This window comes from Anomaloglossus baeobatrachus, chromosome 5, assembly GCF_048569485.1.
Source record: "Anomaloglossus baeobatrachus isolate aAnoBae1 chromosome 5, aAnoBae1.hap1, whole genome shotgun sequence".
Classification (NCBI taxonomy): Eukaryota; Metazoa; Chordata; class Amphibia; order Anura; family Aromobatidae; genus Anomaloglossus; species Anomaloglossus baeobatrachus.
Window position 1 is genome coordinate 40,032,189 of NC_134357.1, and position 27,251 is coordinate 40,059,439.

The following is a 27,251-nucleotide window of genomic DNA, read 5'->3' on the forward strand; positions in this document are numbered from 1 at the left end:
GAGAAGCCAGCACCATTGGCAGGGGCCTTTCGGACCCCGGCAAGGCTTGGAGTCGCCGTGAATTTGCCAAATCCGTCAGTGAAGGGGACCTCCGGGTTTCCAAACAACTAAGTCCCGATTGAAGGCAACAGTCCAACCAGCAGAGAGAGACACCGCCAAGGCACCAGTTTCTCAGGGCCAGCGCCTGCGGGCAAAGAGGGGCTCCTCCGGCCCATATCCAAGCCGGGGAGCGGGTTACCGGTGGGAACCCATTGGAACCAACAGAAGTACTAGGTGCAGGGAAAGAGACAGTCACCGTTAACTACCGGGGAAAAGCAACAGCAGCCGTCCGTGGGAACCGTCTTTCCAGCTGTGTATTTTACCGAGAACTGTGTCATCGTCTCAGGCTGAGTAAGTACCACCGTGCCGTGCGGCACAGCGCTGCCCCCGCGACCCTGCACCTCACCAGGTTCCGCAACCGGCCTGCCATCACCCATCCTCCACCCCATCACTGGGCCCCGGGACAACCAACCCCTACCCACCGAGGGGAGAACTAACAACTCAGCTGCTCCCTGTCACCGCTGCCGGGATCCCCATGCAGAGCAGCGGTGGTGTTACCAAAAATCACCACAACCGTGGGTGGCGTCACGGACAATAACCAAATCCCCACCACTAATACACCCCTTTTACACCCCTTTCACTCACGGGCGAGGAGCGCCGCTCGAGTCCCCGGGATCCGGCACACCGCTCGAGCCACCACCGAGCAGCGGCAGCCGCAGCAGCAGCGGCCGGACCCGAGCAATGGGAGAGCGCAGCGTCCCCTCCTCCGCCCGCGACACTTGTGTGTCGCCCTGGGCAAGCCAGGGGACACAGGTCACACATCACCACACCCCACATCCCAGGTAGGCACACCTAAGCTGAACCAGAAATCCTTGTTGCCTTCCTCCAGGAGTCTGATGATGCACACCAGGGGGTGGGCCAGGCGGTTGGCTCCGCCCACCAAGGAGCTCACAACTCTGGAGGCAGGAAGTACCAGGCAGATTAGCCCAGGCAGGGCTTGAGTAAACATCGAGTTAGAGCCCAGGGAGGGCAAGTGTAAACACCTAAGTGAAAGTAAAGAGAGAGAAGTGGTAAAGGAGGAAAGCAAGTGAGGTGACAAGAAGAAAGGAAAGCCTGAGAGCCCAGCTTTGTGTAGGGCCAGTACAGCAAGGTCAGCGACGGCGGTGACTGTCCGGAGGGGGACCGTTTGGAAGTTCCTGGAAGGACCCCGTTGGCTGTGTGCCCGGTGGTCTGGAGCAGTGTTCCGAAAGACAGTCAGCACCAGGGCAGGAATAAGGCTGCACATCAAACATAGATAATGGTATAATGCCTCAAGCATATGGAAAAATATTGGAATATACAATGAAAAATGCTACTTGCTAATTTGAACATGTGAATAATGAATTGCATACCTGCCATGAATATTAGGAAAAAGGAGATATTTAGCAATTGCATTGATCAATGTAACTGAGCCCCAAAACCTCGTCAAGGTACATCTCTATATTGGGGTCCCTAGCTCTGTGACCCTAACTGTGTGTCATCTCATTGCAATTAAAAACTGCTGTGGGTGGAGAGGGGTAACTAAGGACTTTCTTATATAGGAGATGGAAAAAACATGGCCGAAAGGGGCGGAGCTGTGTTCACATTCAGAAAAAAAACTACATATAACTGAATAGGATAACTGAAGTGAGCACTAATATATATATATCATGAGTGCAAGCCAAAAAATACATACTATACAAGAATAAGGCTGCACATCAAACATAGATAATGGTATAATGCCTCAAGCATATGGAAAAATATTGGAATATACAATGAAAAATGCTACTTGCTAATTTGAACATGTGAATAATGAATTGCATACCTGCCATGAATATTAGGAAAAAGGAGATATTTAGCAATTGCATTGATCAATGTAACTGAGCCCCAAAACCTCGTCAAGGTACATCTCTATATTGGGGTCCCTAGCTCTGTGACCCTAACTGTGTGTCATCTCATTGCAATTAAAAACTGCTGTGGGTGGAGAGGGGTAACTAAGGACTTTCTTATATAGGAGATGGAAAAAACATGGCCGAAAGGGGCGGAGCTGTGTTCACATTCAGAAAAAAAACTACATATAACTGAATAGGATAACTGAAGTGAGCACTAATATATATATATCATGAGTGCAAGCCAAAAAATACATACTATACAAGAATAAGGCTGCACATCAAACATAGATAATGGTATAATGCCTCAAGCATATGGAAAAATATTGGAATATACAATGAAAAATGCTACTTGCTAATTTGAACATGTGAATAATGAATTGCATACCTGCCATGAATATTAGGAAAAAGGAGATATTTAGCAATTGCATTGATCAATATAACTGAGCCCCAAAACCTCGTCAAGGTACATCTCTATATTGGGGTCCCTAGCTCTGTGACCCTAACTGTGTGTCATCTCATTGCAATTAAAAACTGCTGTGGGTGGAGAGGGGTAACTAAGGACTTTCTTATATAGGAGATGGAAAAAACATGGCCGAAAGGGGCGGAGCTGTGTTCACATTCAGAAAAAAAAAACTACATATAACTGAATAGGATAACTGAAGTGAGCACTAATATATATATATCATGAGTGCAAGCCAAAAAATACATACTATACAAGAATAAGGCTGCACATCAAACATAGATAATGGTATAATGCCTCAAGCATATGGAAAAATATTGGAATATACAATGAAAAATGCTACTTGCTAATTTGAACATGTGAATAATGAATTGCATACCTGCCATGAATATTAGGAAAAAGGAGATATTTAGCAATTGCATTGATCAATGTAACTGAGCCCCAAAACCTCGTCAAGGTACATCTCTATATTGGGGTCCCTGGCAGGTATGCAATTCATTATTCACATGTTCAAATTAGCAAGTAGCATTTTTCATTGTATATTCCAATATTTTTCCATATGCTTGAGGCATTATACCATTATCTATGTTTGATGTGCAGCCTTATTCTTGTATAGTATGTATTTTTTGGCTTGCACTCATGATATATATATATTAGTGCTCACTTCAGTTATCCTATTCAGTTATATGTAGTTTTTTTTCTGAATGTGAACACAGCTCCGCCCCTTTCGGCCATGTTTTTTCCATCTCCTATATAAGAAAGTCCTTAGTTACCCCTCTCCACCCACAGCAGTTTTTAATTGCAATGAGATGACACACAGTTAGGGTCACAGAGCTAGGGACCCCAATATAGAGATGTACCTTGACGAGGTTTTGGGGCTCAGTTACATTGATCAATGCAATTGCTAAATATCTCCTTTTTCCTAATATTCATGGCAGGTATGCAATTCATTATTCACATGTTCAAATTAGCAAGTAGCATTTTTCATTGTATATTCCAATATTTTTCCATATGCTTGAGGCATTATACCATTATCTATGTTTGATGTGCAGCCTTATTCTTGTATAGTATGTATTTTTTGGCTTGCACTCATGATATATATATATTAGTGCTCACTTCAGTTATCCTATTCAGCACCAGGGCAGGGGCCTCTCGGACCCCGGCAAGGCTAGGAGTCGCCAAATTTGCCGAATCCGTCAGTGAAGGGGACGTAGATTCCCCCAACAACCAAGTCCCGATTGAAGGCAACAGTCCAACCTGTACAACAGAGGCACCGCCACCGCCAGGGCACCAGTCTCTGAGGGCCAGCGCCTGCGGGCAAAGTGTAGTGCTCCTCCGGCCCAGCTTGAAGCCGGGGAGCGGGTTACCGGTGGGGACCCATTGCAACCATCCGTACATACAGGTGCAAGGAAGAGGGACATCACCGTCACCTGCCGGGAAAGCAAAGCAGCCGTCTGTGGGACCGTCCTACCAGCCGTTTGGTTTACCGTACAAACTGTGTCACGTCTCAGGCTGAGTGAGTACCACAGTGCCGCAAGGCACAGCGCTGACCCCGCGTCCCTGCGCCCACCAAGCCCTGCACCTCCCAAGCCATCACCGGGCCCCGGGATCACCAACCCCTACCCACGGAGGGGCAACACAACACCTGGCTGCTCCCCATCACCATCCCCGGGATCCCCGCATTAAGCAGCGGTGGTGCTACACATCACCACAACCGTGGGTGGCGTCACGGACATTATCCCAACACCCCAAACAACCCCCCCTTTTACTCACGGTCGAGGAGTGCCGCTCGAGGAAAACCCCCGGGACCCGGCCTACGGCTCGAGCCACCACTGAGCAGCCGGACCCGAGCAGAAGGGGTGAGCGCGGTGTGCTGACACCCTCCTCCCCGCCCGCGACACTTGTATTAAAATTTTGCTATGAAAGTCAAGTTATCAGACTTTATGGATTATCAAATGCTGAATTTGAGAATCGAAAAAGGATTTTATTGCCCTTAGTTTTATGATGAAATGCTGAGCTGGACTAATTTCTGTCAAAATCCTAGCAAGTAAAATATTCCATCCCATGGAAAACGACACGACTGGAGCGAGGCTTCTGGTAGCAGAGAAATACATTAGTACTTCTTCCGCCAATGGAATTTCCACATTAAATCCTAATACGTTCCTTATGCCGTGCGTATTAACACACAATTATCCCATGTATGGCAGGATAGACATCGCTATTTTGAGGCATTTTATTGCTATTCATAAACAAGCAATGGTTTCTTCCACTAATAAGACCCTGCAATTGCTCTTTGTATTGTCAGAATGGAAACACTTCTTTATTCTCGCATGTACAAGGTAAAAAAAAAAGCAAGTGTCGGGAAGACAGAGGAGGAACTGTCCAGGAAAAACTGACAGGCCACATTCTCAAGTGTCTTTGTTGCCCATAGCAACTAATCAGGGCTCAGCTTTAATTTCGAAAACTGTTATGTGAAAATGAGAGCTGAGTTCCGATTGGTTGCTATGGGCAACAAATAGAGTCCTATTGTCGGAGGAGGGGACGCTGCGCTCTCCCACTGCTCGGGTCCGGCTGCCGCTGCTGCTGCGGCCTCTGCTGCTCGGTGGCTCGAGCGATGGGCCGGATCCCGGGGACTCGAGCGGCGCTACTCGCCCGTGAGTGAAAAGGGGTTTGGTTTTGGGGATGTATTGTCCGTGACGCCACCCACGGTTGTGGTGATTGTGTGGACACCACCGCTGCTCTGTATGGGGATCCCGGGAGCGGTGACAGGGAGCAGCTTTGTTGTTATTTCTCCCCTCCGTGGGTAGGGGGTTGGTTGTCCCTGGGCCCGGTGATGGGGTAGGGGTGGATGGCAGGCCGGGTGCGGGGCCTGGTGAGGTGCAGGGTCGCGGGGGCAGTGCTGTGCCGTACGGCACGGTGGTACTCACTCAGCCTGAGACGTTGACACAGTTCTCGGTAAAACACACGGCTGGAAAGACGGTTCCCACGGACGGCTGCTGTTGCTTTTCCCCGGTAGTTAACGGTGACTGTCTCTTTCCCTGCACCTTGTGAAATGTTGGTAGCGATGGATTCCCACCGGTAACCCACTCCCCGACTTGGATATGGGCCGGAGGAGCCCTTCTTTGCCCGCAGGCGCTGGCCCTGAGAAACTGGTGCCTTGGCGGTGGCGGTGTCTCTCTCATACGGTTGGACTGTTGCCTTCAGTCGGGACTTAGTTGTTTGGAGACCCGAAGGTCCCCTTCACTGACGGATTTGGCAAATTCACGGCGACTCCTAGCCTTGCCGGGATCCGAAAGGCCCCTGCCAATGGTGCTGGCTTCTCTTTGTATACCGGTCCAGTACCGCCGGGCCACCACCCATCCATGGTCCTTTCAGCAACCTCTGATCAGCCTCCACTACAGACGGTCACCGCCGTCTGCTAACCTTGCTGTCTCAGTCCGGGGCACACACCCAGACCAACTTCAGGCTCTACTTCTGTCACTTTCCTCCTCACACTTGCTCCTTTACCACTCAACTCCTAAACTCATCTGCCTGGTTTTCCCGCCTCCAGGACTGTGAACTCCTCGGTGGGCGGAGCCAACCGCCTGGCCCACCCCCTGGTGTGGACATCAGCCCCTGGAGGAAGGCAGCAAGGATTTCTGGTTTAGCTTAGGTGTACCTAACCGGGGTGTAGGGTGTGGTGGTGTCATTACCTGTGACCCCTGGCTTGCCCAGGGCGTCACACTATTGTTTTGATAACTGAGGCCTAGTCTTATCAGGCGATTGGAGGTCTTGAAGAGACCGTGCATGATTCATTGGCATCTTTATGTTATTGCACTATGTGAAGATTAAAAGATAGCAGGGGCGTAACTATCGCAGTCGTAGACATTGCGACCGTGACCGGGCCCAGCAGGGTTAGGGGCCCGGGGCCTGTCCTGCAGAAAAGCAGCCAGCTTCTCTCAGTGAGAGGAGCTGCGCTCTAAGGTGGCATTGATGCCTTGTCAGAATGGAAACATGTCTTTATTTTCAGTAAATCTGTCACATCTACAAGGCAAAGAAAAAAGGCAAATGCCGGGAAGACTGAGGAATATTAAAGGAACTGTCCAGGAACAACTGACAGGCCACATTCTCAAGTGTCCTTGTTTCCCATAGCAACCAATCAGGGCTCAGCTTTAATTTCTGAAACTGTTCTGTGAAAATGAGAGCCGAGTTCTGATTGGTTGCTATGGGCAACAAATAGAATCTTACTGTTTTGATAACTGAGGCCTAGTATATATCAGGCGATTGCAGGTCCTGAAGAGGCACATGCATGATTTATGGATTCTCTCATTGGTTTCTTTATGTTATGCCACTATGTGGATCTTCTAAGATGGCATTGGTGGGGTTCTGTGGCCTGAGACCACTACCAAAAGCTAAAATGAAGAGGCTTAGGTGAACCTCTAAGTAGTATAGTCCCTCATCCATCACCAGAATCTGCCATTCATTGCAATAAAATAGAATCCAATGGTAGTTTATGGCTATGTTCACACACTGCATCTTTTACTGCATTTTTGGTGCATTTTTGAGGCCACAAAGATGCATGTATTTCCTTCCCCCAGCAAAGTATATGAGATTTCTATTTTGCTGTCCACACAGTGCATCTTTTTTTGGCTGCGTTTTTGAAGATGCAGCATGTCAATTCTTTTTGTGTTTTTGCCAGCATTTGAGCCCTTCCAGTCAATAGATTTGACTCAAAAACCGCAATTAACAAAATGTGGTAAAAATGACTAAAAAATGCATGCGTTTTTTGATGTTTTTTTGCCATGGGTGCGTTTTTTGGGGCCAAAAATGCTGCATCTTTTGTGGTAAAGAAAAGATGCAGTGTGTGAACATAGCCTAAGGAAGAAATAAGAATAATGCTGGCACAGACACAATAATTGCATCTTTTGACAAATCACTGAATCTCAGCTATGAACGTAAAACATTGATTAATGAAACTATTAATAAATGTTAAACCCATCATGTAAAATTTATTAAATTATAAGAGATATGCATACTGATGTAGCATTTCTTAAAGGGGAAATCTACAGTTTGGAAGTTATCACGTATCCATGGTGATCCTGAGAACTGGAGGACAGATAGTTGAGCGCTGCACTCGGCTGGTCTTTGGCACTCCCATAAGAATGAATGGAGCAGTAGTTTCCATGATTGACCCCTGCTCCATTCAGCCAGGTGTCTTCAGAGCCCAGTTCTCAGGATCAGTGGTGGTCACCTCAGTGGGACCCCCACCGATTAGGGAAGTTATCCTTTATTCTTTGGATAGGGGTTTACTTGAAAACTTGAGAATACCCCTTTAAACTAACACCCAAGATATCACAATACAGGAAGTTATTTTTTGTATCCGTTTTCAGTAAACTATTGTCCCTCAAGTGTAGGACATCTACGTCTCCAGATGTAGATGAAAGCCACTGAGCTCAATGATCGGCTGTAGTGCTGTAGACATTGTGTCAATGCTGCACACAAACAGTAGAGACTGTAGCATCGTTGGAGACTCAACGCGGGACCCAGGGATTATGAACTGCACCAAGAAACAATAGTTTAAAGAATATTAAAACACTTTTTAACACTGTGCACAACAAAAAACAATTTTGTTATTGAGCTACACTTTTTCTGGAGTGGTGTCATGGTTCTGATCCATGGTGCTCTGTTCTCAGCAGAGTCGGTGTTCTGTTTTGTATTTTGCGCCGGTGGATGGATGGTTTCCCATCCTCGGTTCCTGTGCTGGTGTTGGGAGGGGCCTCTCCCCAGGTGCCTCGTTTTGGGTGATTGCTCTGCTTCATTCGGGTGCAACCTCACCCAAAACACCACCAGTCGTAGTTCCTGCCTGCAGTAGGTGCTCTGACTCCCGTTTTTGCTTTGATCTTGTCCTCATACCCCAAACCTGTTATCCCTGTCCTTGCGTGTCCCTGTCTCTGATGTTGTTCCCTGACTCCTGACCTCCGACTTGTACCCTGATCTCGGCTCCGCTTTTCCCCAGTGTACCTTACGTGACTTCCTGACTTCTGACCCTCCGGTTTGTTCTCTGGCCTCGGCTTTGCTTCATCCCTGTGTTCCATATGCAACCTCCTGGCTCCTGACCTCGGGTCTATTTGACTTCCGTCACTAATTGCTTCTGGTGACACCTAGTGGTAGTTCGTCACATTGGGATATCTTTACATTTTAAGGCCTCCAACACACATCCGTGCCGCCGGTACGTGTTTTGGCCGTTTTTTCACGTACCGGCGACTTGGAGACACGTGGACCTATGTTGTCATTGTTTTGACACACGTAAGTATTTTGGAACGGAACGTGTGTCCGTTCCGTGCTTGCGTGCGTCCGTGAATTTTTCACGCTGACATGTCCACGTATTCTCCGGCAGCATGGGTGTCACACGGCCCGCACCTGTACCACACGGATGTAGTGTGGCTGCAGTTCCGTGTGACACGCGCCGGAGAACACGTGTCATTAATTTTAAAATAAAAAAAAAAAAAACACTCACCTCCACCAGCCTCGCAGATTCTTCCCCTGCAAACTGTTCCTGCCGGCCGCCGCTCGTTATGAGCGTGTAAAGGAGGTAGGCGTGCTGTCACGGGCGCTGATCTCCGCCCCTCCGCTCGGCCGGAAGCAGCGTCAGCGGGGAGTGGGCGGGGCTGGAGACGAGGATCAGAACCCTGGACAGCAACACGGACCACGTGAGTATGCAAATTACCGGTTCTCTGTGTGCTATCGCGGATAGCACACACATGGATCGCACGTACCCGAGACACGTACTTACCTCACGAAACACGCAGGGAAAATACGTGTCTCGCCGCACGTGCATGTTTTTAACGGAAGTGTGTTGGAGGCCTAAGAATGTTTCCACCTGTAATATTAGGAAACTTTGCAAATGCTTCACCTATCTTCATTGATCTTGAGTTATATCTTGGTTTATTCTCCATTTACATCCAAAGCTGCATTACAAATTCTGCTTATTTGCTCTATAGATGGCACTCCTTCCTTCTGGTGAAGGTCTATTTTGCATAGTTTCTTCCATTATAAACACAGCCTATCAACCAGAACTCTGCATATATACATTAGTTGTATTTTGCTGATTTCACCAGAATTAGTATGTCCTGGTGGCCTAGGGGGTTAAAGCACACCACAGCCAATATGTGCATTGAGCTTCTATGTTTTTCCAAATTAGTCTTGGTCCATCTTCCCCCCCACTCTTCATTCCTATGATGTTGCCCCTGATATTAGACTGTTGGCCCTACTGGTAACAGGACTGCAGAATAGAAGCAAAGTCCTGCGGCCGCACAGTTTTTTTTATTTGCACTGGAGCTAAAGGAACAAAGAAAAACATATTCCTTGACAGCCGGCTCAACACCTGGAGGACACCTGGACTGTGATTGATGACAACCTATGCTGACACTTTTTACACCGAGTGACGGACATTACTTCCGCTGCTCCTTTGAAGTGCTTTGCAACTAAAATTATTTCATTTTCCACAAAACCCAGCAGCATAGAAGCAAAAGGAAACATTCTGTCATGGATGAGCGGTAGAGATCTGTAACCCCTACCTGGTTGGCTGCTACTTCATATCCATCTGGATTCATAGAAGGCATGATATGTATCCTTGTGTTTTGGATTAGATCGACGATCCTCTGATTGCCGTTTCGATATTCCTCGCATAGAAACTCGGAGAGTTGAATGAGCAGCTCCCTTCCCAGGATCTCATTTCCATGCATGTTTGCAATATACTTAAATTCCGGCTCCACTATAGAAAAAAATGGAAGATATTTTTATTTTATATACTAAAGTTTCTAAAGTAGATTATATCTAAACAAATGCAATGTGCCAGCCTGGATCAAGAAAAAGTATGGTACCCTAAGCTGTAATTACTTATATACAAATACATAATATACATAGATATTGAATGTACTGAAGAGCTGCACTCACTATTCTGGTAGGGTCATATCATGCTAGGTATGGGAAATACCAAGCAAACAATGTAAAGTGAGGAAAGGGAAAAGGGAAACCCTGTGTCTATGGAAGGGGGAGATGGTGACCCCCTGATCAAACCTTCCACTGGCCCTTGGCTCCCCTGACCACCCTAGATTGGTCCTGCACATATTTGTCGAGCAGGATCCCTGACCCTGACTAAGCTTGAACTGGGTCCTAGGTAAGGAAGGGATGGGATGAGCACTTAGTCAACCCCACTAAGTTCTAAAGAAGACACAGGGAGCACAAACAGGGGAACGTAAACAAACAATCAATAGAGTTGATCCGGGTCCGATGTATCCGGATCGGGTTTACGAGAGAGAGGGAGAGGTAGAGGTAGAGGTAGTGTGTGTGTGTGTGTGTGTGTGTTTGTGTGTGTGTGTGTGTGTGTGAAAAAAACAAAACAAAAAAAAAAACGGATCCGGATCGTGCACTATGGTTCCCGGGTAGTGGTCGGACTCGGATCGGAACCTCGAACCGTGTGGATCCGGATTTTTCAGATCCGGGTCCGCTCAACACTAATAATCAACTTAGGGAGAGGCGCAGCAACATACAACGTTTCATCACATAATATACATCATGTGCAAAACACGCAAGGAGACTTAATTAAAAAACTTGTATAAACTTTATTATTAAAATTACATATATAATTAATAATAATAATTTTATTCATTTATATAGCGCTATTAATTCCACAGCGCTTTACATACATTGGCAATACTGTCCCCATTGGGGCTCACAATCTAAAATCCCTATCAGTATGTCTTTGGAGTGTGGGAGGAAGCCGGAGTACCCGGAGGAAACCCACGCAAACACCGGGAGAACATACAAACTCCTTGCAGATGTTGTCCTTGGTGGGATTTGAACCCAGGAGTCCAGAGCTGCAAGTCTGCAGTGCTAACCACTGCTGAGCCACCGTGCATACTAATATACAATGGACACAAGGTCCAATACACATGTAATACAAAAGTGCAAAGGTATAGGAGGAGGGCTCAACCAATCACTCCTACAGTGTGGCAGGCAACAAGAACCACAAGCCGCTACATAGCATAGTTACACAGCGAGCAGACCCCGGATATGACGTCCGAACCGGCGGCATTCAAGGCAGGTGCGCATGTCAGGGAAAAGAAACCTCGGTGACGTCATGAGACATGCGCACAAGCCGTAATGAAGCTGCCGGGTGTAGACATCCAGTAGTCAGGCCCCCTGCGCACGCACACCAGCGGTTGCACACCAAGGAGCCGTGAGTACAACAAGGAACAGGATATGCCTATACAGAAACAATGTCCCATCCATTCAATAAATATAATGTAGGTATCTGTGACGCCCTGGCAAAGCCAGGTTGTCACAGAAAGAGTTAATCCTCCTTGGTAACCTGATCCCACACCGATGCAGCAGGACAAACCACAGCCCCCATTGTAAGAGAAAAGCAGAGCAGAGGGGAGGGGCTGGAGCAGAGTGTGTGGAGAGACAGAAGAGGAGTCTGGAGTTGTAGCTCCCAGGCTGATACAGAAGCGTGCTCCGAGAGGGCCGGGACAGGCTCTGAGTGAGGAAGGGGCCAGAGGTAGCCGGGCAGGGTAGTGGCCCCCCGGTACCTGGGTGACCCGGATCACTGCAGGGGAGTGTATTCCCCGTTCCCGGCTGAGGAGAAAGAGGAAGAGAGTGGAGAGAAAGGCACCTGGCTGCAGGGAAAGAACAGGAGCTGCTGCACCGTGTGTGGGACACTAACACCCCCGTACCGAAGGCTGCGGACACTGACAATTCCTAATTTACCAGTGACTCCGTGTGAAATACTTGTGAGTACGCCCGTGCCCTCAGGCACCGCACCGCAGCACTGCGCCCTGCTCCCTGCTTACCCCATCACCGGGCCCCGGGACAACCAACCCCCTACCCACGGAGGGGAGAACCAACAACTTTGCTGCTCCCTGTCACCGCTCCCGGGATCCCCATACAGAGCAGCGGTGGTGTCCACAATCACCACAACCGTGGGTGGCGTCACGGACAATCTCCCTTAACAAACCCCCTTTTACTGTGGATCACAGACCGGGTCACGCCACCGTGATACCCACAGAAGTGACCTCGTGGCCCGGATCTGAGTAACCCCTGGTCCCCGGGCGACACATATCCACAGTAGTATATGGTAAAATCAAAACATGGGAGAAGTAACACTGAACAGGTCCATACATAAACAGTCTCCCACCCACCATGTCAAAGGAGCATACATGTATCTCTCAATTCTTAACAGATCAAACGTATGTACAATATTTACACAAGACAAGTATAATCCTTATTAAATATAGGGTAGTCTTCCATGTCGCCTAAACAGACATGTAGATGGATGTTCCAGGATGCAAATGATGTTTAATCAAAATTCCAATTAGTTGTGAATAAATTTGTCACGGCAAAACGACACCAGTGGATAATGTCCAGCATTACCTAATCCATGGGTTGTGTTATTAATTTCTTAATTCCAGCAGGTACATTAGGGGCAGATAAATAGATCACGTTGCATAAGCATTAAACAAATAAAATGTTTCATCAGATGAGTAGAAGCCAACTGCTTGCACTCAAGACCGTATGGAAATTTAACTCTATCACCCGCAAACAAAAAAAGTAAAAGCAGGTGTTTAAGGGCACAAGGGGTAGTGATGAGGATTAACGCCTGAAAGGGGAGGATATCTGCAGGGTCCTAAAAGGAAAAGTATTAATACCAAACAGAGAAGATACAAAGGTTTCTATTTACACCACAAAGGGTGTAGTTTGTGTAGCCAAATACAGAGACCTTCTACAGCCGAACACCAGAGGACTGTGTCAACCGTGGCACACCCATGACAGATCAGTGTAGATGATTACATTTCATATTCTCTACACATGCTGAGTTACAACCAGTATTATACTCCAGAGCTGCACTCACTATTCTACTGAGGAATCACTGTGTTACTGGTGGAGTCAAAGTGTACATACATTACATGACTTATTTTGTACCGAATACCTATTCTTTCTGTTACTCCACAGCTATACACACTATTCTGCTGGTGGTATCACTGTATGCATGCATATTACATTAGATTCTACACATACATTCCATAGCCTCTTCTGATCCTGTCCTGTACTGATTTGCATTACATCTTGCACACAGTTATTGAAGGATTTTGGCAGGGAGGTTGTTCTGAACATCTCTGTTAGCTAACCACAGATTTCCTATGGATGAGGATTTCAGAGGTCCCTGTGTATTTTCATGTAATCCTACACAGACTGGCTGATGTTGAGATCAGGGATCGTTGGGATCTAAATCATCATTTCCAGAACTCCTTGTTCTTCTTTACACTGAAGATAGTTCTTCACGACATTGGCTGTATGTTTGAGGTCGTTTTACTGCTGCAGCATAAATGTGGTGCCAATCAGATGTGTCCCTGACCAACCTCCAACTCCATTTGCTGAAAATCAGCCTCAGACTTGCAAGGAATCTCCACCAAAGTTCACTGTTGCCTCCAGCCACTCATTGTACCGTTCTCAAGTCATTTGGTGAACAAACTGCCGGTTTTTTTTTACAGCCAATAGGTCACATTTCGACTCAATCCAGCTGCAATTTTACTGTACTCCCATTCCTAGGTTTCCATAGACTGTTGAGCCACTTGTTGAAGATATGGCTTTTTGTACTAATTAATAAATACTACTTCTGGCCAGACTTCACAGAACACTAGATGGGTGTAGTTGGTCCCACTGGTTCCTGCCACTGAGCTGATGGCACTGCTGGACATCTGATTTTGAAGGGAAGTAATTATAAATAAGTTCCCTTGGCTGACCACCAGATCTACGGTCCTCAACATTGTCCATTTCTTGATGCTTCTTCAGAAGAACTTGAACGTTTCATCTTAAAACCTCAGTCTGCTTTGAAATCTTTGCCTGGAGGAGACCTTACTTATGCAGTATAACTACCTTGTTTAACCACCTTGTGTCTTGTTGCTGTCCTTAAGGCCGCTTTACATGCTGAGATATCGTTACCGATATCGCTAGTGTGCGTTCCCGCCCCCATCAATTGTGCGACATGGGCAAAATCGCTGCTCGTGGCACATAACATCGCGCGGACCCGTCACACTACTTACCTGCCCTGCAATGTCACTGTGACCGGCGAACCGCTTCCTTTCTAAGGGGGCGGTTCGTTCGGCATCACAGCGACGTCACTAAGCGGCCGCTCAATCAAAGCGGAGGGGCGGAGATGAGCAGGACGAACATCCCGCCCACCTCCTTCCTTCCGCATTGCTGGCGGGACGCAGGTATGGTGAGGTTCCTTGTTCCTGCGGTGTCACACATAGCCATGTGTGCTGCCGCAGGAACGAGGACCAACATCGTTACTGCAGCAGCAACGATAATTGAGATTAGGGGGGGGGATGTCACCGATAAGCGATTTTGAAAGTTTTTGCAACATGTCACACGCAACGACACTGCTAACGCGGCCGGATGTGCGTCACAAAATCCGTGACCAAAAGGAGATCGCTTTAGCATTGTCGTAGCGTGTAAAGCGGCCTTTAGTCTTTTCCATGGTGTATGACCTGTGACAGTGTTCCACAAGCTCATCTTTCTACCAGAGTTTGGCAGTTTCTCACCCATCATTAAGCCTCCTCTACAGCTCTTTCTGTTTCAGTTAATGACTGTTCTTCAACCTACGTATGAAAAGAATGATCATATAATGTAATTATTAACAACGTGCGAGTGTACTCGGCACTGCTCGATACTCGATTGAGTAACCGGGTGCTTGAGGGTTCTCGATTGAGTTTCTTGCAGGTGCTTGATATGCTCGATTTCCCGGCCTGCATATTCTCTCTCTCATTTTTCCCAGACGTTCTATCTGGAGGGACTATTTTAGGCACGTTCAAGAGAGAACCAATTAGTGTATTCCAGAAAAAGCCTTGAGTTTCCCAATAACTTCCATTATGCTCGCCATTCGAGTCAAGCCCATCCGAGAATTCGACCTACTCAAGAATTCGACCTACTCGATTCGAGTACTGACCACTTGAGTGTTTTAGTGCTCGCTCATCACTAAAAATGATCACATAATTATTACTAATATACCTGACTATAAACCTGTCTTCGTGCAGGTGTACCTAGAGGAATTGGTGCTGTTTTTAAGGTAAAGGGCGGTCACACCAAAGAATGGTTTGGTTTAGCTTTCTCTTCAGCTCATTCAATTTGCATTTTGTTTAGTTTGTATAAAATTAACTATTAACACTTCCATTTTTAAAGATTCTTACTTAGCAGTATTTCTTCCACACCTTGCTAAAATATTTTTGCACACAGGGATTGAACTGTAGAGGACTGGGGTAACGTTTTTTCTCAATATCTCCTTCAGACTGTATGGGACATCTGTAAGAATCATTGTCATAAGACGAAAATGTGAGTACTGCCATAAGTCCTGTGCCAGACCAACAGTAAGGTATGTGCACACAGTGAGTTTTTATTGCATTATTTTTTTACCAGTTTTTTAGTGCAGTTTTGTTTCAAAGCTTCATACCTAGCCTCATGCGAGCAAAGTCAATGAGAATCCTGAAGTTTTTTTAGCAGATTTGTTGTAGAAATAAATCTACAACGTGTCAATTCTTTCAGCGTTTTTCCAACCCATGCATAGAATAAGCATGGAAATGACTCGCCCACCCCGGGGCTATGGGACACCCGGTGCCGGGCCGGACTAGTCCGGGGGTAGTCAGTGGTGGCTGGGCCCGACTCCGTACTCTGGTGGGGTCAATTAATATGGCTTCAGTGGGGATGATTAAAGTTTGTATTTTCGTGACGCCACCTGTGGTTTGCAGCTATTAAGCCGCCGCTGCTGTATGAGGCCTCCGGGGCTGGTGGTATGGCAGCTCGGATGGTCCTGCTCCCCACAGGTGGAGCGGTGCCCCAGGGCAACAGTTGGTGCTCGCGAGAGTCTATGGTGTGATGTTGTGTGAATAATACGCTGCAGGGCCGACAGGCAGTGAAAGAAACAGGCACAAACAGTAGTCTCTTTACCTTCTCCTCTTTTACTTGGCAACAGTTTAGTCCTGGGAGACCGTCACAGGTGGTAGAGGGCTCCGGCCGGCCTGGAAGTAACTGAGGTATCTTTTTGGCCAGATGAGTATGAGGTCTACTCCTGTTCTTTCTTTACTGTTATAGGACCCTGCTCTCTGGCTTAGCAATGGCCCTCTTGCTGCTGGGACCGGTGGTACGTCCCTCTCCCTGTGTGGTAGGCTGCGCAGGCCCTCTCTGGTGCTTCTCTGCTGGAGTCCACACCGGGCCCTGGTGATGCAGCTGTACCTTCGGGCTGTGCTTGCAGCCCGGCTGTGCTTGCAGCTCTCTTGCCCTTCGGATTCGGCTACCAGGGAGTATTTTAGGCCCTGGTGGCCACAGACTCCGATGTCCGAGTCTCTTCTGTGCCTCTCTGCTCTTCCTGCTTCACTGGGCCAAGCTATTCCAGCTCCAGGCCCCAGTTCCACAGGACAGCACTACTCTGCGTCTGCTTTCTCTCTACAGACTCCACACTAACTCCTCCCTCAGGTCAGACTTAAGGAATGCTCCCTGGAACTCCAGGTACAGAGCTCCCCCTGCTGGCCTGAGGGAGAAACTGCGTTAGATGTTGAACTTACTGGCCAATAGACCTCCCAATTACCTCCAGGCTCAGCATTAACCCTTTGGAGGGGCAATGCTGTTGCGGCGACCAGGTCCTGGGGCGCCACAGAAAGACGCATGCAAAAAACACATAAAAATCATGGCAAATCACGTCTAAATGCACATTTTTTTCTGCCAAGAGATGCAGATTTGGTGCTAAAATTTCTGCCACCAAATACTCAGCATGTAGAGTCTTAAAGGGAACCTGTCAGGAACAATAAACACCCAGTACCACGAGCAGTTCTGGGTGCATATTGCTAATCCCTGCCTAAAGGTCCAGTCACACTAAGCAACTTACCAGCGATCCCAACAACGATAGGGATCGCTGGTAAGTTGCTAGGAGGTTGCTGGTGAGCTGTCACACTGCGACGCTCCAGCGATCCCACCAGCAACCTGACCTGGCAGGGATCGCTGGAGCGTGGCTACACGAGTTGCTGGTGAGCTCACCAGCAACCAGTGACCAGCCCCCAGTCTCCTAGTTACAGCACACATCAGGTTAATTAACCCGATGTGTGCTGCAGCTAAATGTGCACAGAGCAGGGAGCAGCGCACACTGAGCGCTGGCTCCTTGCTCTCCTAGTTACAGCACACATCAGGTTAATTAACCCGATGTGTGCTGCAGCTAAATGTGCACAGAGCAGGGAGCAGCGCACACTGAGCGCTGGCTCCTTGCTCTCCTAGTTACAGCACACATCGGGTTAATTGCCTGATGTGTGCTGCAGCTATCTGTGCACAGAGCAGGAGCCGGCAGCACAGGCAGTGAGAGTGGAGGAGGCTGGTATCAAAGGTAAATATCGGGTAACCAAGGACAGGGCTTCTTGGTTACCCGATGTTTACATTAGTTACCAGCCTCAGCAGAAGCTGGCTCCCTGCTCACTGCACATTTAGTTGTTGTTGTCTCGCTGTCACACACAGCGATCTGCGCTTCACAGCAGGACAGCAACAACTAAAAAATGGCCCAGGACATTCAGCAACAACCAACGACCTCACAGCAGGGGCCAGGTTGTTGCTGGATGTCACACACAGCAACATCGCTAGCAACGTCACAAAAGTTGTTCGTTACCAGCGATGTTGCTAGCGATGTTGCTTAGTGTGACGGGGCCTTAACCGTCCCTGTATACACTAACAAAGATAAAGGAATCTTTAGACAAAGTATTTCTAAATATCTTCTCGTATGCTAATGTGCGCAGGGACTAGTCCCCTGGGTTTTAAGTCCCTGACTAGTCAGACCATTAGCATGCTAGTACACCCCTGTGGGCGTGCTAACATGCTAATGACTACGCAACGTCAGAGGATGATCTCACTCACCTCTCCGCTGCTATTGCCGCCTGACACTAAATTACGGCTCAGTGCGCATGACCCCGGAGTTTCGGTCATGTGCTCTATAAAGCCGGGTGTATGGGTCCTGGCTTCAACCTGAAGTAGTGCAAATGACCGAACCTACGGGGTCATGCGCACTGAGCCGAAATCCAGCGATGGCGGCGGAGAGGAAGGTGAGATCATCCTCTGATGCTGCACATTCATTGGCATCTTAGCACGCCCACAGAGGTGTACTAACATGCTAATAGGGGCGACTGGCCGGGGAACTAACGCCCAGGTGACTAGTCCCCGCGTTCATTGGCATACGATAAAAGATGTTTAGAAATACTTTTTCTAAAGATCTCTTTATCTATGCTAGTGTATACAGGGACAGTTAGGCAGGGACTAGCAATATACACCCAGAACTGCTCGTGGTTCTGGCTGCATATTGGAACTGACAGGTTCCATGGAGAGGGCCACTCACAATTCTGCCACAGAACCCGGCCATGAATGATAAATGGGATCTATGCATGCTCCAAAGAAACTTCTCCCAACCGTGCAGGAGCAATCTAGTGATGAACAATGCATTTTCCAGCATGATGGAGACCATGACACAAGGCAAAAGTAATAAATAAGTAGCTCAGTGAACAAAACATTAACATTTAAAGTCCATGTGTGATGCCCTGGACCCCAGGGGTCACAGGTAACAACACCACACCGCACACAGACCCCCATCCCTTGTGAGGACACACCCATCACCCGAAAGGGAGACCTGGTGCCTTCCTCAGGGCCAATAGGGCACACCAGGTGGGCGGAGTCAGGTGGAAAGGCACGCCCGCCGAGGAGACTACTGTCCTGAGGTAGGAAATACAAAGAGTTTTTAGTCAGAGAGTGACAGTGACAGGAAGTGTGGAGGAGCAGAGCTGTCAGGGACCCGGGTTGGAGCCTGGGATCCCCGTAACGTCAGGCAGGCAGACGGTGGTGGCCGTCTGCAGGAGTACCGGTATAGCAACCGGCGGAATCGTAGGGACCGGGCCAGGGTTGGAGCCCGCCGGCCCTGAACCAGGGAGTCAACCGTTTACCGGAGCACCAGAAACCGTGTACTCAGACCCCATCCTAGCTTAAAAGCCACTGAGTGTAGGCAAATTAACTGATTGCAGTCTGGACCTCACGGGTTCATCCTCACCCAAAGTCCTGAAAGAAGGCAACAGCCCACCGATACCGGGTGAGAGCCACCGCTAAGGACCAAACATCCGACGGGCCAGCGCCTGCGGGCAACCAAGGGCTCTTCTGGCAGCTAAACGCCGGGGAGCGGGCTACCACTGCTCAGGCAGGGGGAGCCAAAAACCAATACAAGAGGTGCAAGGGAAAGGGGCCACTATCAGCCTCACAAGGGACACAAGCAGCCGGCTGCGGGACCCGACCATACCCGAACTTTGGTTTACCAGTGACTCTGAGTGTGAATTAATAGTGAGTACACCAGTGCCATCCGGGCACGACATCGTACAGCAGCACGGCGCCCTGCACCCCGACAACATCATCACCCGTTCCGCCGGGCCCCGGGACACACAGCCCCTACCCACGGAGGGGCTAACATCCAGGCTGTGCCTTCAACACCGATCCCGGGAGCCCCCATCACTCCAGCCGCAGCTGTGGTGCATCCCGTCACCACGACCCGTGGGTGGCGTCACGACCCGTCCAACGACAACGCGGCAAGCCCAGCTGCGCGCCTCGGCCCACACCACCACCCCACTGCCTCTCCTTAACAGAGCGATGTGGCCCCCTGTCCAGAGGCGCTTGAGCCACTGACAACCCGAGCCCGGACCTCAAGCGGCTCGGCCCGGCCAGGGAGCAGCCGAGCCCCTCTCAGGGCGGTACACATGGACTGGAAACCCCTCAGATCTCAATCCCGTTGACAACCTATGGTCAATCAGACAGTGCCCAAAAGTGGATATTCAGCTGCCAGAGAAAATTGCAGAAGTCTTGAAAAATATTGAATCTTTATATATTTGTTAATAAATGTTTAAAAATATGAAATGTTGTTAATGGTATTGTCAATAACTATTGAAACATCTGACTGAAAGATCTAAAAAAGTAGCAACTGTGGAAACCAAAATTTGTAGCGCTCTCAAAAGTATTGGCCATGACTGTATATATACAACGGATCGTACTGTACATGTTATTAGAGTATCATATAATATAATCTCTGCTTCTCTACAATCTAATTGCTGCAATAAAACTTTTTACAATGTGAAAACCCATGCTGAATAGCAGGTCCTGCTGATATACATGACAACAGTAATAACCCAGCTGAAGTGATAAGCCTCACCTCTGGGCAATCCACAGCACAATGCAATAGAAAGCCAACAATGCACACTACACAAAGCAGGATCAGTGTGGAGCCACAGGTGCAGCACCTCTGTGTGTCCCATCCAAAAAACAAATAGTTACATAAACCCTCCATGTGTCAGGTCACAGGTGAAACGTCACGCGGAGGCTTCTCCGGTCACCCTTCATATACAGGGTCTCTATGAATTGGGCATAGTTCAATTAGGATAGACGGTAGGTACGGGTTGATTTAGCAGTATGCACCAGGTGTCATCAAATTCTGCCAAATGTTCATTTATAGTTTATCATAACGTATCCCATAATAGTGGCGTAAGAGTATGACTAGCATATATTTCTTTCAGTGGCATATAGCAGCTGAAAGATAAATCGAATTCCTTACAAGGTTCATACTGCTTAATCAATATGTTGTGTCTTATTCAAGATCCACCATATATCTTATATAAGAATTTCTAGAAAGTTAAGTTTGTGAAGTGTCTCATAAGGTCAAACTTTACCTTAAAATGTATTCAAGATGGCAGCAGATGGGTGAAGGTTAGAATGTGCCGGAGAGAAACAGGATAGATAGATAGATAGATAGATAGATAGATAGATAGATAGATAGATAGATAGATATTAGGATAGATAGAGGGATAGATAGATAGAGGGATAGATAGATAGATAGAGGGGTAGATAGATAGAGGGGTAGATAGATAGATAGATAGATAGATAGAGGGGTAGATAGATAGATAGATAGATAGAGGGATAGATAGATAGATAGATAGATAGAGGAGTAGATAGATAGATAGATAGATATTAGGATAGATAGATATTAGGATAGATAGAGGGATAGATAGATAGAGGGATAGATAGATAGAGGGGTAGATAGATAGAGGGGTAGATAGATAGAGGGGTAGATAGATAGATAGAGGGGTAGATAGATAGATAGATAGAGGAGTAGATAGATAGATAGATAGATTAATAGATATTGGGATAGATAGATAGATATTAGGATAGATAGATAGATAGATAGATAGATAGATATTAGGATAGATAGATAGATATTAGGATAGACAGATAGATAGATAGATAGATAGATAGATATTAGGATAGATAGATAGATATTAGGATAGATAGATAGAGGGGTAGATAGATAGATAGATAGAGGAGTAGATAGATAGATAGATAGATTAATAGATATTGGGATAGATAGATAGATAGATAGATAGATAGATAGATAGATATTAGGATAGATAGATAGATATTAGGATAGATAGATAGATAGATAGATAGATAGATAGATATTAGGATAGATAGATAGATATTAGGATAGACAGATAGATAGATAGATAGATAGATAGATAGATAGATAGATAGATAGATATTAGGATAGATAGATAGATATTAGGATAGATAGATAGATAGATAGATATTAGGATAGATAGATACTTCCCCTGAAATTGACTTCCACTCCTGACAATCATTTCATTAGTTGCAATGCACAAATAATATTAATAATAATAATTAATAATAATAGTCTTAGCATTACATATAACGTACTATATTATTTATTATATCATTACATGTTACATAATATACCATTTTATATCATATATATATAGCATGCAGTATGATTAGATTACATACTATATGAACATTATCATTATTATGTTACGATTACATAACATGATATATTAGGATTACATATTATAAGTACTTACATTTTTTTTTAATACATTCTAAAAAAATAAAGTTTTATAATCGCCGACACAATTGAGGTTGTGATAAGACTTCAGATGCCATCATACTTACACAGCTCATGGGAGCCGGGGCTGTCACTGAACTCGATGACATATAGGTGCCTGCCTTGGTGGCTCCTGCCAATGCTGTAGATCTTGGTGATATACGGGCAGGCATGGTGGACATCATACAGAGCCTGGATCAGCTCATGGTAGCGGTGGTACTGGAAGCTGACTGGCACTGCCACCTTACACAGGAGGGCGAGGAGAAGGACCGCGCACAACTTCACACTCATTCTTCCAGCTTTTCCCCTGAAGTTTCCATAGGACATGTAACAGAGCCCTCCTGTTCTGTACAGTGTGAACTGCAGCCAGCCTGCTCTAATGGAAAGTGCCAGCCCTCTGCTGCCTGCAGCCCAGTGGATGGAAGTATGTGAGGTGGACTAAGTAACTTCTGCAGAACTCCTCCCTACACAGCATCCTACACAGGGACTTCCAGCAGTTGTGTGAGGAAGCCCCCTCCTGCTTCCCCTCCGCTCTCCTCCTCCACCCTGTGGCCCCCACCAGGTAAACCAAAGCACCACTGACCTCTGCTCATTTATTAACCAGTGTGCAAATAGTTAATTAACCAGCGAGACTAAAATGATGAATCCGTCACGTATTCCCTGTCGTTATGGTTTACACCATAGCGTATCCCATTACATCAGTGTCTTCGGGTTTTAGGAGCATTAAACACCTAAGGGTTTTTTTAAGCACCTTTTTCCTCCCATTACTTTTTTTTCTTAAATACTCAGTTTGTTCCGTCTGTATGCTCACACAAAAACTAGCTAACGTATAATTAACACAACATAAAGAAAAAAATAATGTAAAAGGAATACTTATGAAATAAACAAATACAGTAAAATGGAAATATTATATAATAAATAAACCAGGGAAAACTATAAGCAGATGGGGTAAGGAAATGGCTAAAAGATAGGAAACAAAGCATAATCAATGGTATATTCTTTAAATGTGCTATAGTCAGCAGTGGGGGACCGCAGGGATCTGTACTGGGAGCAGTGGAGATCACAGGGATCTGTACTGGGAGCAGTGGAGACCGCAGGGATCTGTACTGGGAGCAGTGGAGACCACAGGGATCTGTACAGGGAGCAGTGGAGACCACAGGGATCTGTACTGGGAGTAGTGGAGACCGCAGGGATCTGTACTGGGAGCAGTGGAGACTGCAGGGATCTGTACTGGGAGCAGTGGAGATCGCAGGGATCTGTACTGGGAGCAGTGGAGACCGCAGGGATCTGTACTGGGAGCAGTGGAGACCACAGGGATCTGTACTGGGAGTAGTGGAGACCGCAGGGATCTGTACTGGGAGCAGTGGAGACTGCAGGGATCTGTACTGGGAGCAGTGGAGACCGCAGGGATCTGTACTGGGAGCAGTGGAGACTGCAGGGATCTGTACTGGGAGCAGTGGAGACTGCAGGGATCTGTACTGGGAGCAGTGGAGACTGCAGGGATCTGTACTGGGAGCAGTGGAGACCGCAGGGATCTGTACTGGGAGCAGTGGAGACCGCAGGGATCTGTACTGGGAGCAGTGGAGACCACAGGGATCTGTACTGGGAGCAGTGGAGACTGCAGGGATCTGTACTGGGAGCAGTGGAGACCACAGGGATCTGTACTGGGAGCAGTGGAAATCACAGGGATCTGTACTGGGAGCAGTGGAAACCACAGGGATCTGTACTGGGAGCAGTGGAGACCACAGGGATCTGTACTGGGAGCAGTGGAGACCGCAGGGATCTGTACTGGGAGCAGTGGAGACCACAGGGATCTGTACTGGGAGCAGTGGAGACCGCAGGGATCTGTACTGGGAGCAGTGGAAATCACAGGGATCTGTACTGGGAGCAGTGGAGACCGCAGGGATCTGTACTGGGAGCAGTGGAGACCGCAGGGATCTGTACTGGGAGCAGTGGAGACCGCAGGGATCTGTACTGGGAGCAGTGGAGACCGCAGGGATCTGTACTGGGAGCAGTGGAGACCGCAGGGATCTGTACTGGGAGCAGTGGAAACCACAGGGATCTGTACTGGGAGCAGTGGAGACCGCAGGGATCTGTACTGGGAGCAGTGGAGACCGCAGGGATCTGTACTGGGAGCAGTGGAGACCACAGGGAAATGTACTGGGAGCAGTGGAGACCGCAGGGATCTGTACTGGGAGTAGTGGAGACCGCAGGGATCTGTACTGGGAGCAGTGGAGACCACAGGGATCTGTACTGGGAGCAGTGGAGACCGCAGGGATCTGTACTGGGAGCAGTGGAGACTGCAGGGAAATGTACTGGGAGCAGTGGAGACTGCAGGGATCTGTACTGGGAGCAGTGGAGACCGCAGGGATCTGTACTGGGAGCAGTGGAGACCGCAGGGATCTGTACTGGGAGCAGTGGAGACTGCAGGGATCTGTACTGGGAGCAGTGGAGACTGCAGGGATCTGTACTGGGAGCAGTGGAGACTGCAGGGATCTGTACTGGGAGCAGTGGAGACCGCAGGGATCTGTACTGGGAGCAGTGGAGACCGCAGGGATCTGTACTGGGAGCAGTGGAGACCACAGGGAAATGTACTGGGAGCAGTGGAGACTGCAGGGATCTGTACTGGGAGCAGTGGAGACCGCAGGGATCTGTACTGGGAGCAGTGGAGACTGCAGGGATCTGTACTGGGAGCAGTGGAGACCGCAGGGATCTGTACTGGGAGCAGTGGAGACTGCAGGGATCTGTACTGGGAGTAGTGGAGACCGCAGGGATCTGTACTGGGAGCAGTGGAAATCACAGGGATCTGTACTGGGAGCAGTGGAAACCACAGGGATCTGTTATGGGAGCAGTGGAGACCACAGGGATCTGTACTGGGAGCAGTGGAGACCGCAGGGATCTGTACTGGGAGTAGTGGAGACCGCAGGGATCTGTACTGGGAGCAGTGGAGACCACAGGGATCTGTACTGGGAGCAGTGGAGACCGCAGGGATCTGTACTGGGAGCAGTGGAGACCACAGGGAAATGTACTGGGAGCAGTGGAGACCACAGGGAAATGTACTGGGAGCAGTGGAGATCGCAGGGATCTGTACTGGGAGCAGTGGAGATCGCAGGGATCTGTACTGGGAGCAGTGGAGACCACAGGGATCTGTACTGGGAGCAGTGGAGACCGCAGGGATCTGTACTGGGAGCAGTGGAGACTGCAGGGATCTGTACTGGGAGCAGTGGAGACCGCAGGGATCTGTACTGGGAGCAGTGGAGACCGCAGGGATCTGTACTGGGAGTAGTGGAGACCGCAAGGATCTGTACTGGGAGCAGTGGAGATCACAGGGATCTGTACTGGGAGCAGTGGGGACTGCAGGGATCTGTACTGGGAGCAGTGGAGACCGCAGGGATCTGTACTGGGAGCAGTGGAGACCGCAGGGATCTGTACTGGGAGTAGTGGAGACCGCAGGGATCTGTACTGGGAGCAGTGGAGACCGCAGGGATCTGTACTGGGAGCAGTGGAGACCGCAGGGATCTGTACTGGGAGCAGTGGAGACCGCAGGGATCTGTACTGGGAGCAGTGGAGACCGCAGGGATCTGTACTGGGAGCAGTGGAGACCGCAGGGATCTGTACTGGGAGCAGTGGAGACCGCAGGGATCTGTACTGGGAGCAGTGGAGACCGCAGGGATCTGTACTGTGAGTAGTGGAGACCGCAGTGATCTGTACTGGGAGCAGTGGAGACCGCAGGGATCTGTACTGGGATCAGTGGAGACCGCAGGGATCTGTACTGGGAGCAGTGGAGACCGCAGGGATCTGTACTGGGAGCAGTGGAGACCGCAGGGATCTATACTGGGAGCAGTGGAGACCACAGGGATCTGTACTGGGAGCAGTAGAGACCGCAGGGATCTGTACTGGGAGCAGTGGAGACCGCAGGGATCTGTACTGGGAGCAGTGGAGACCGCAGGGATCTGTACTGGGAGCAGTGGAGACCGCAGGGATCTGTACTGGGAGCAGTGGAGACCGCATGGATCTGTACTGGGAGCAGTGGAGACCGCAGGGATCTGTACTGGGAGCAGTGGAGACTGCAGGGATCTGTACTGGGAGCAGTGGAGATCGCAGGGATCTGTACTGGGAGCAGTGGAAACCACAGGGATCTGTACTGGGAGCAGTGGAGACTGCAGGGATCTGTACTGGGAGCAGTGGAGACCACAGGGATCTGTACTGGGAGCAGTGGAGACCGCAGGGATCTGTACTGGGAGCAGTGGAGACCGCAGGGATCTGTACTGGGAACAGTGGAGACCGCAGGGATCTGTACTGGGAGCAGTGGAGACCGCAGGGATCTGTACTGGGAGCAGTGGAGACCTCAGGGATCTGTACTGGGATAAGTGGAGACCACAGGGATCTGTACTGGGAGCAGTGGAGATCACAGGGATCTGTACTGGGAGCAGTGGAGATCACATGGATCTGTACTGGGAGCAGTGGAGACCACAGGGATCTGTACTGGGAGCAGTGGAGACCGCAGGGATCTGTACTGGGAGCAGTGGAGACCACAGGGAAATGTACTGGGAGCAGTGGAGATCGCAGGGATCTGTACTGGGAGCAGTGGAGACCACAGGGAAATGTACTGGGAGCAGTGGAGATCGCAGGGATCTGTACTGGGAGCAGTGGAGACCACAGGGATCTGTACTGGGAGCAGTGGAGACCGCAGGGATCTGTACTGGGAGCAGTGGAGACTGCAGGGATCTGTACTGGGAGCAGTGGAGACCGCAGGGATCTGTACTGGGAGCAGTGGAGACCGCAGGGATCTGTACTGGGAGTAGTGGAGACCGCAAGGATCTGTACTGGGAGCAGTGGAGATCACAGGGATCTG

At 48.5% G+C, this 27,251-nt stretch overlaps 1 protein-coding gene across 1 annotated transcript in view; it reads right to left on the reverse strand.

The window, feature by feature from the left end:
- The window catches only part of CPN1 (carboxypeptidase N subunit 1), a 74,683-nt gene extending 51,880 nt beyond the window's left edge, over positions 1–22,803 (reverse strand). The window contains exons 1-2 of the mRNA XM_075348432.1: positions 22,465–22,803; positions 9,966–10,162 (exon numbers count right to left, since the gene is read on the reverse strand). Coding sequence (XP_075204547.1) covers positions 9,966–10,162; positions 22,465–22,723 — 456 coding nt within the window. The 5' untranslated portion in view covers positions 22,724–22,803. The remainder of the gene's footprint in view (positions 1–9,965; positions 10,163–22,464) is intronic.
- Between the last annotated feature and the right edge of the window lie 4,448 nt (positions 22,804–27,251).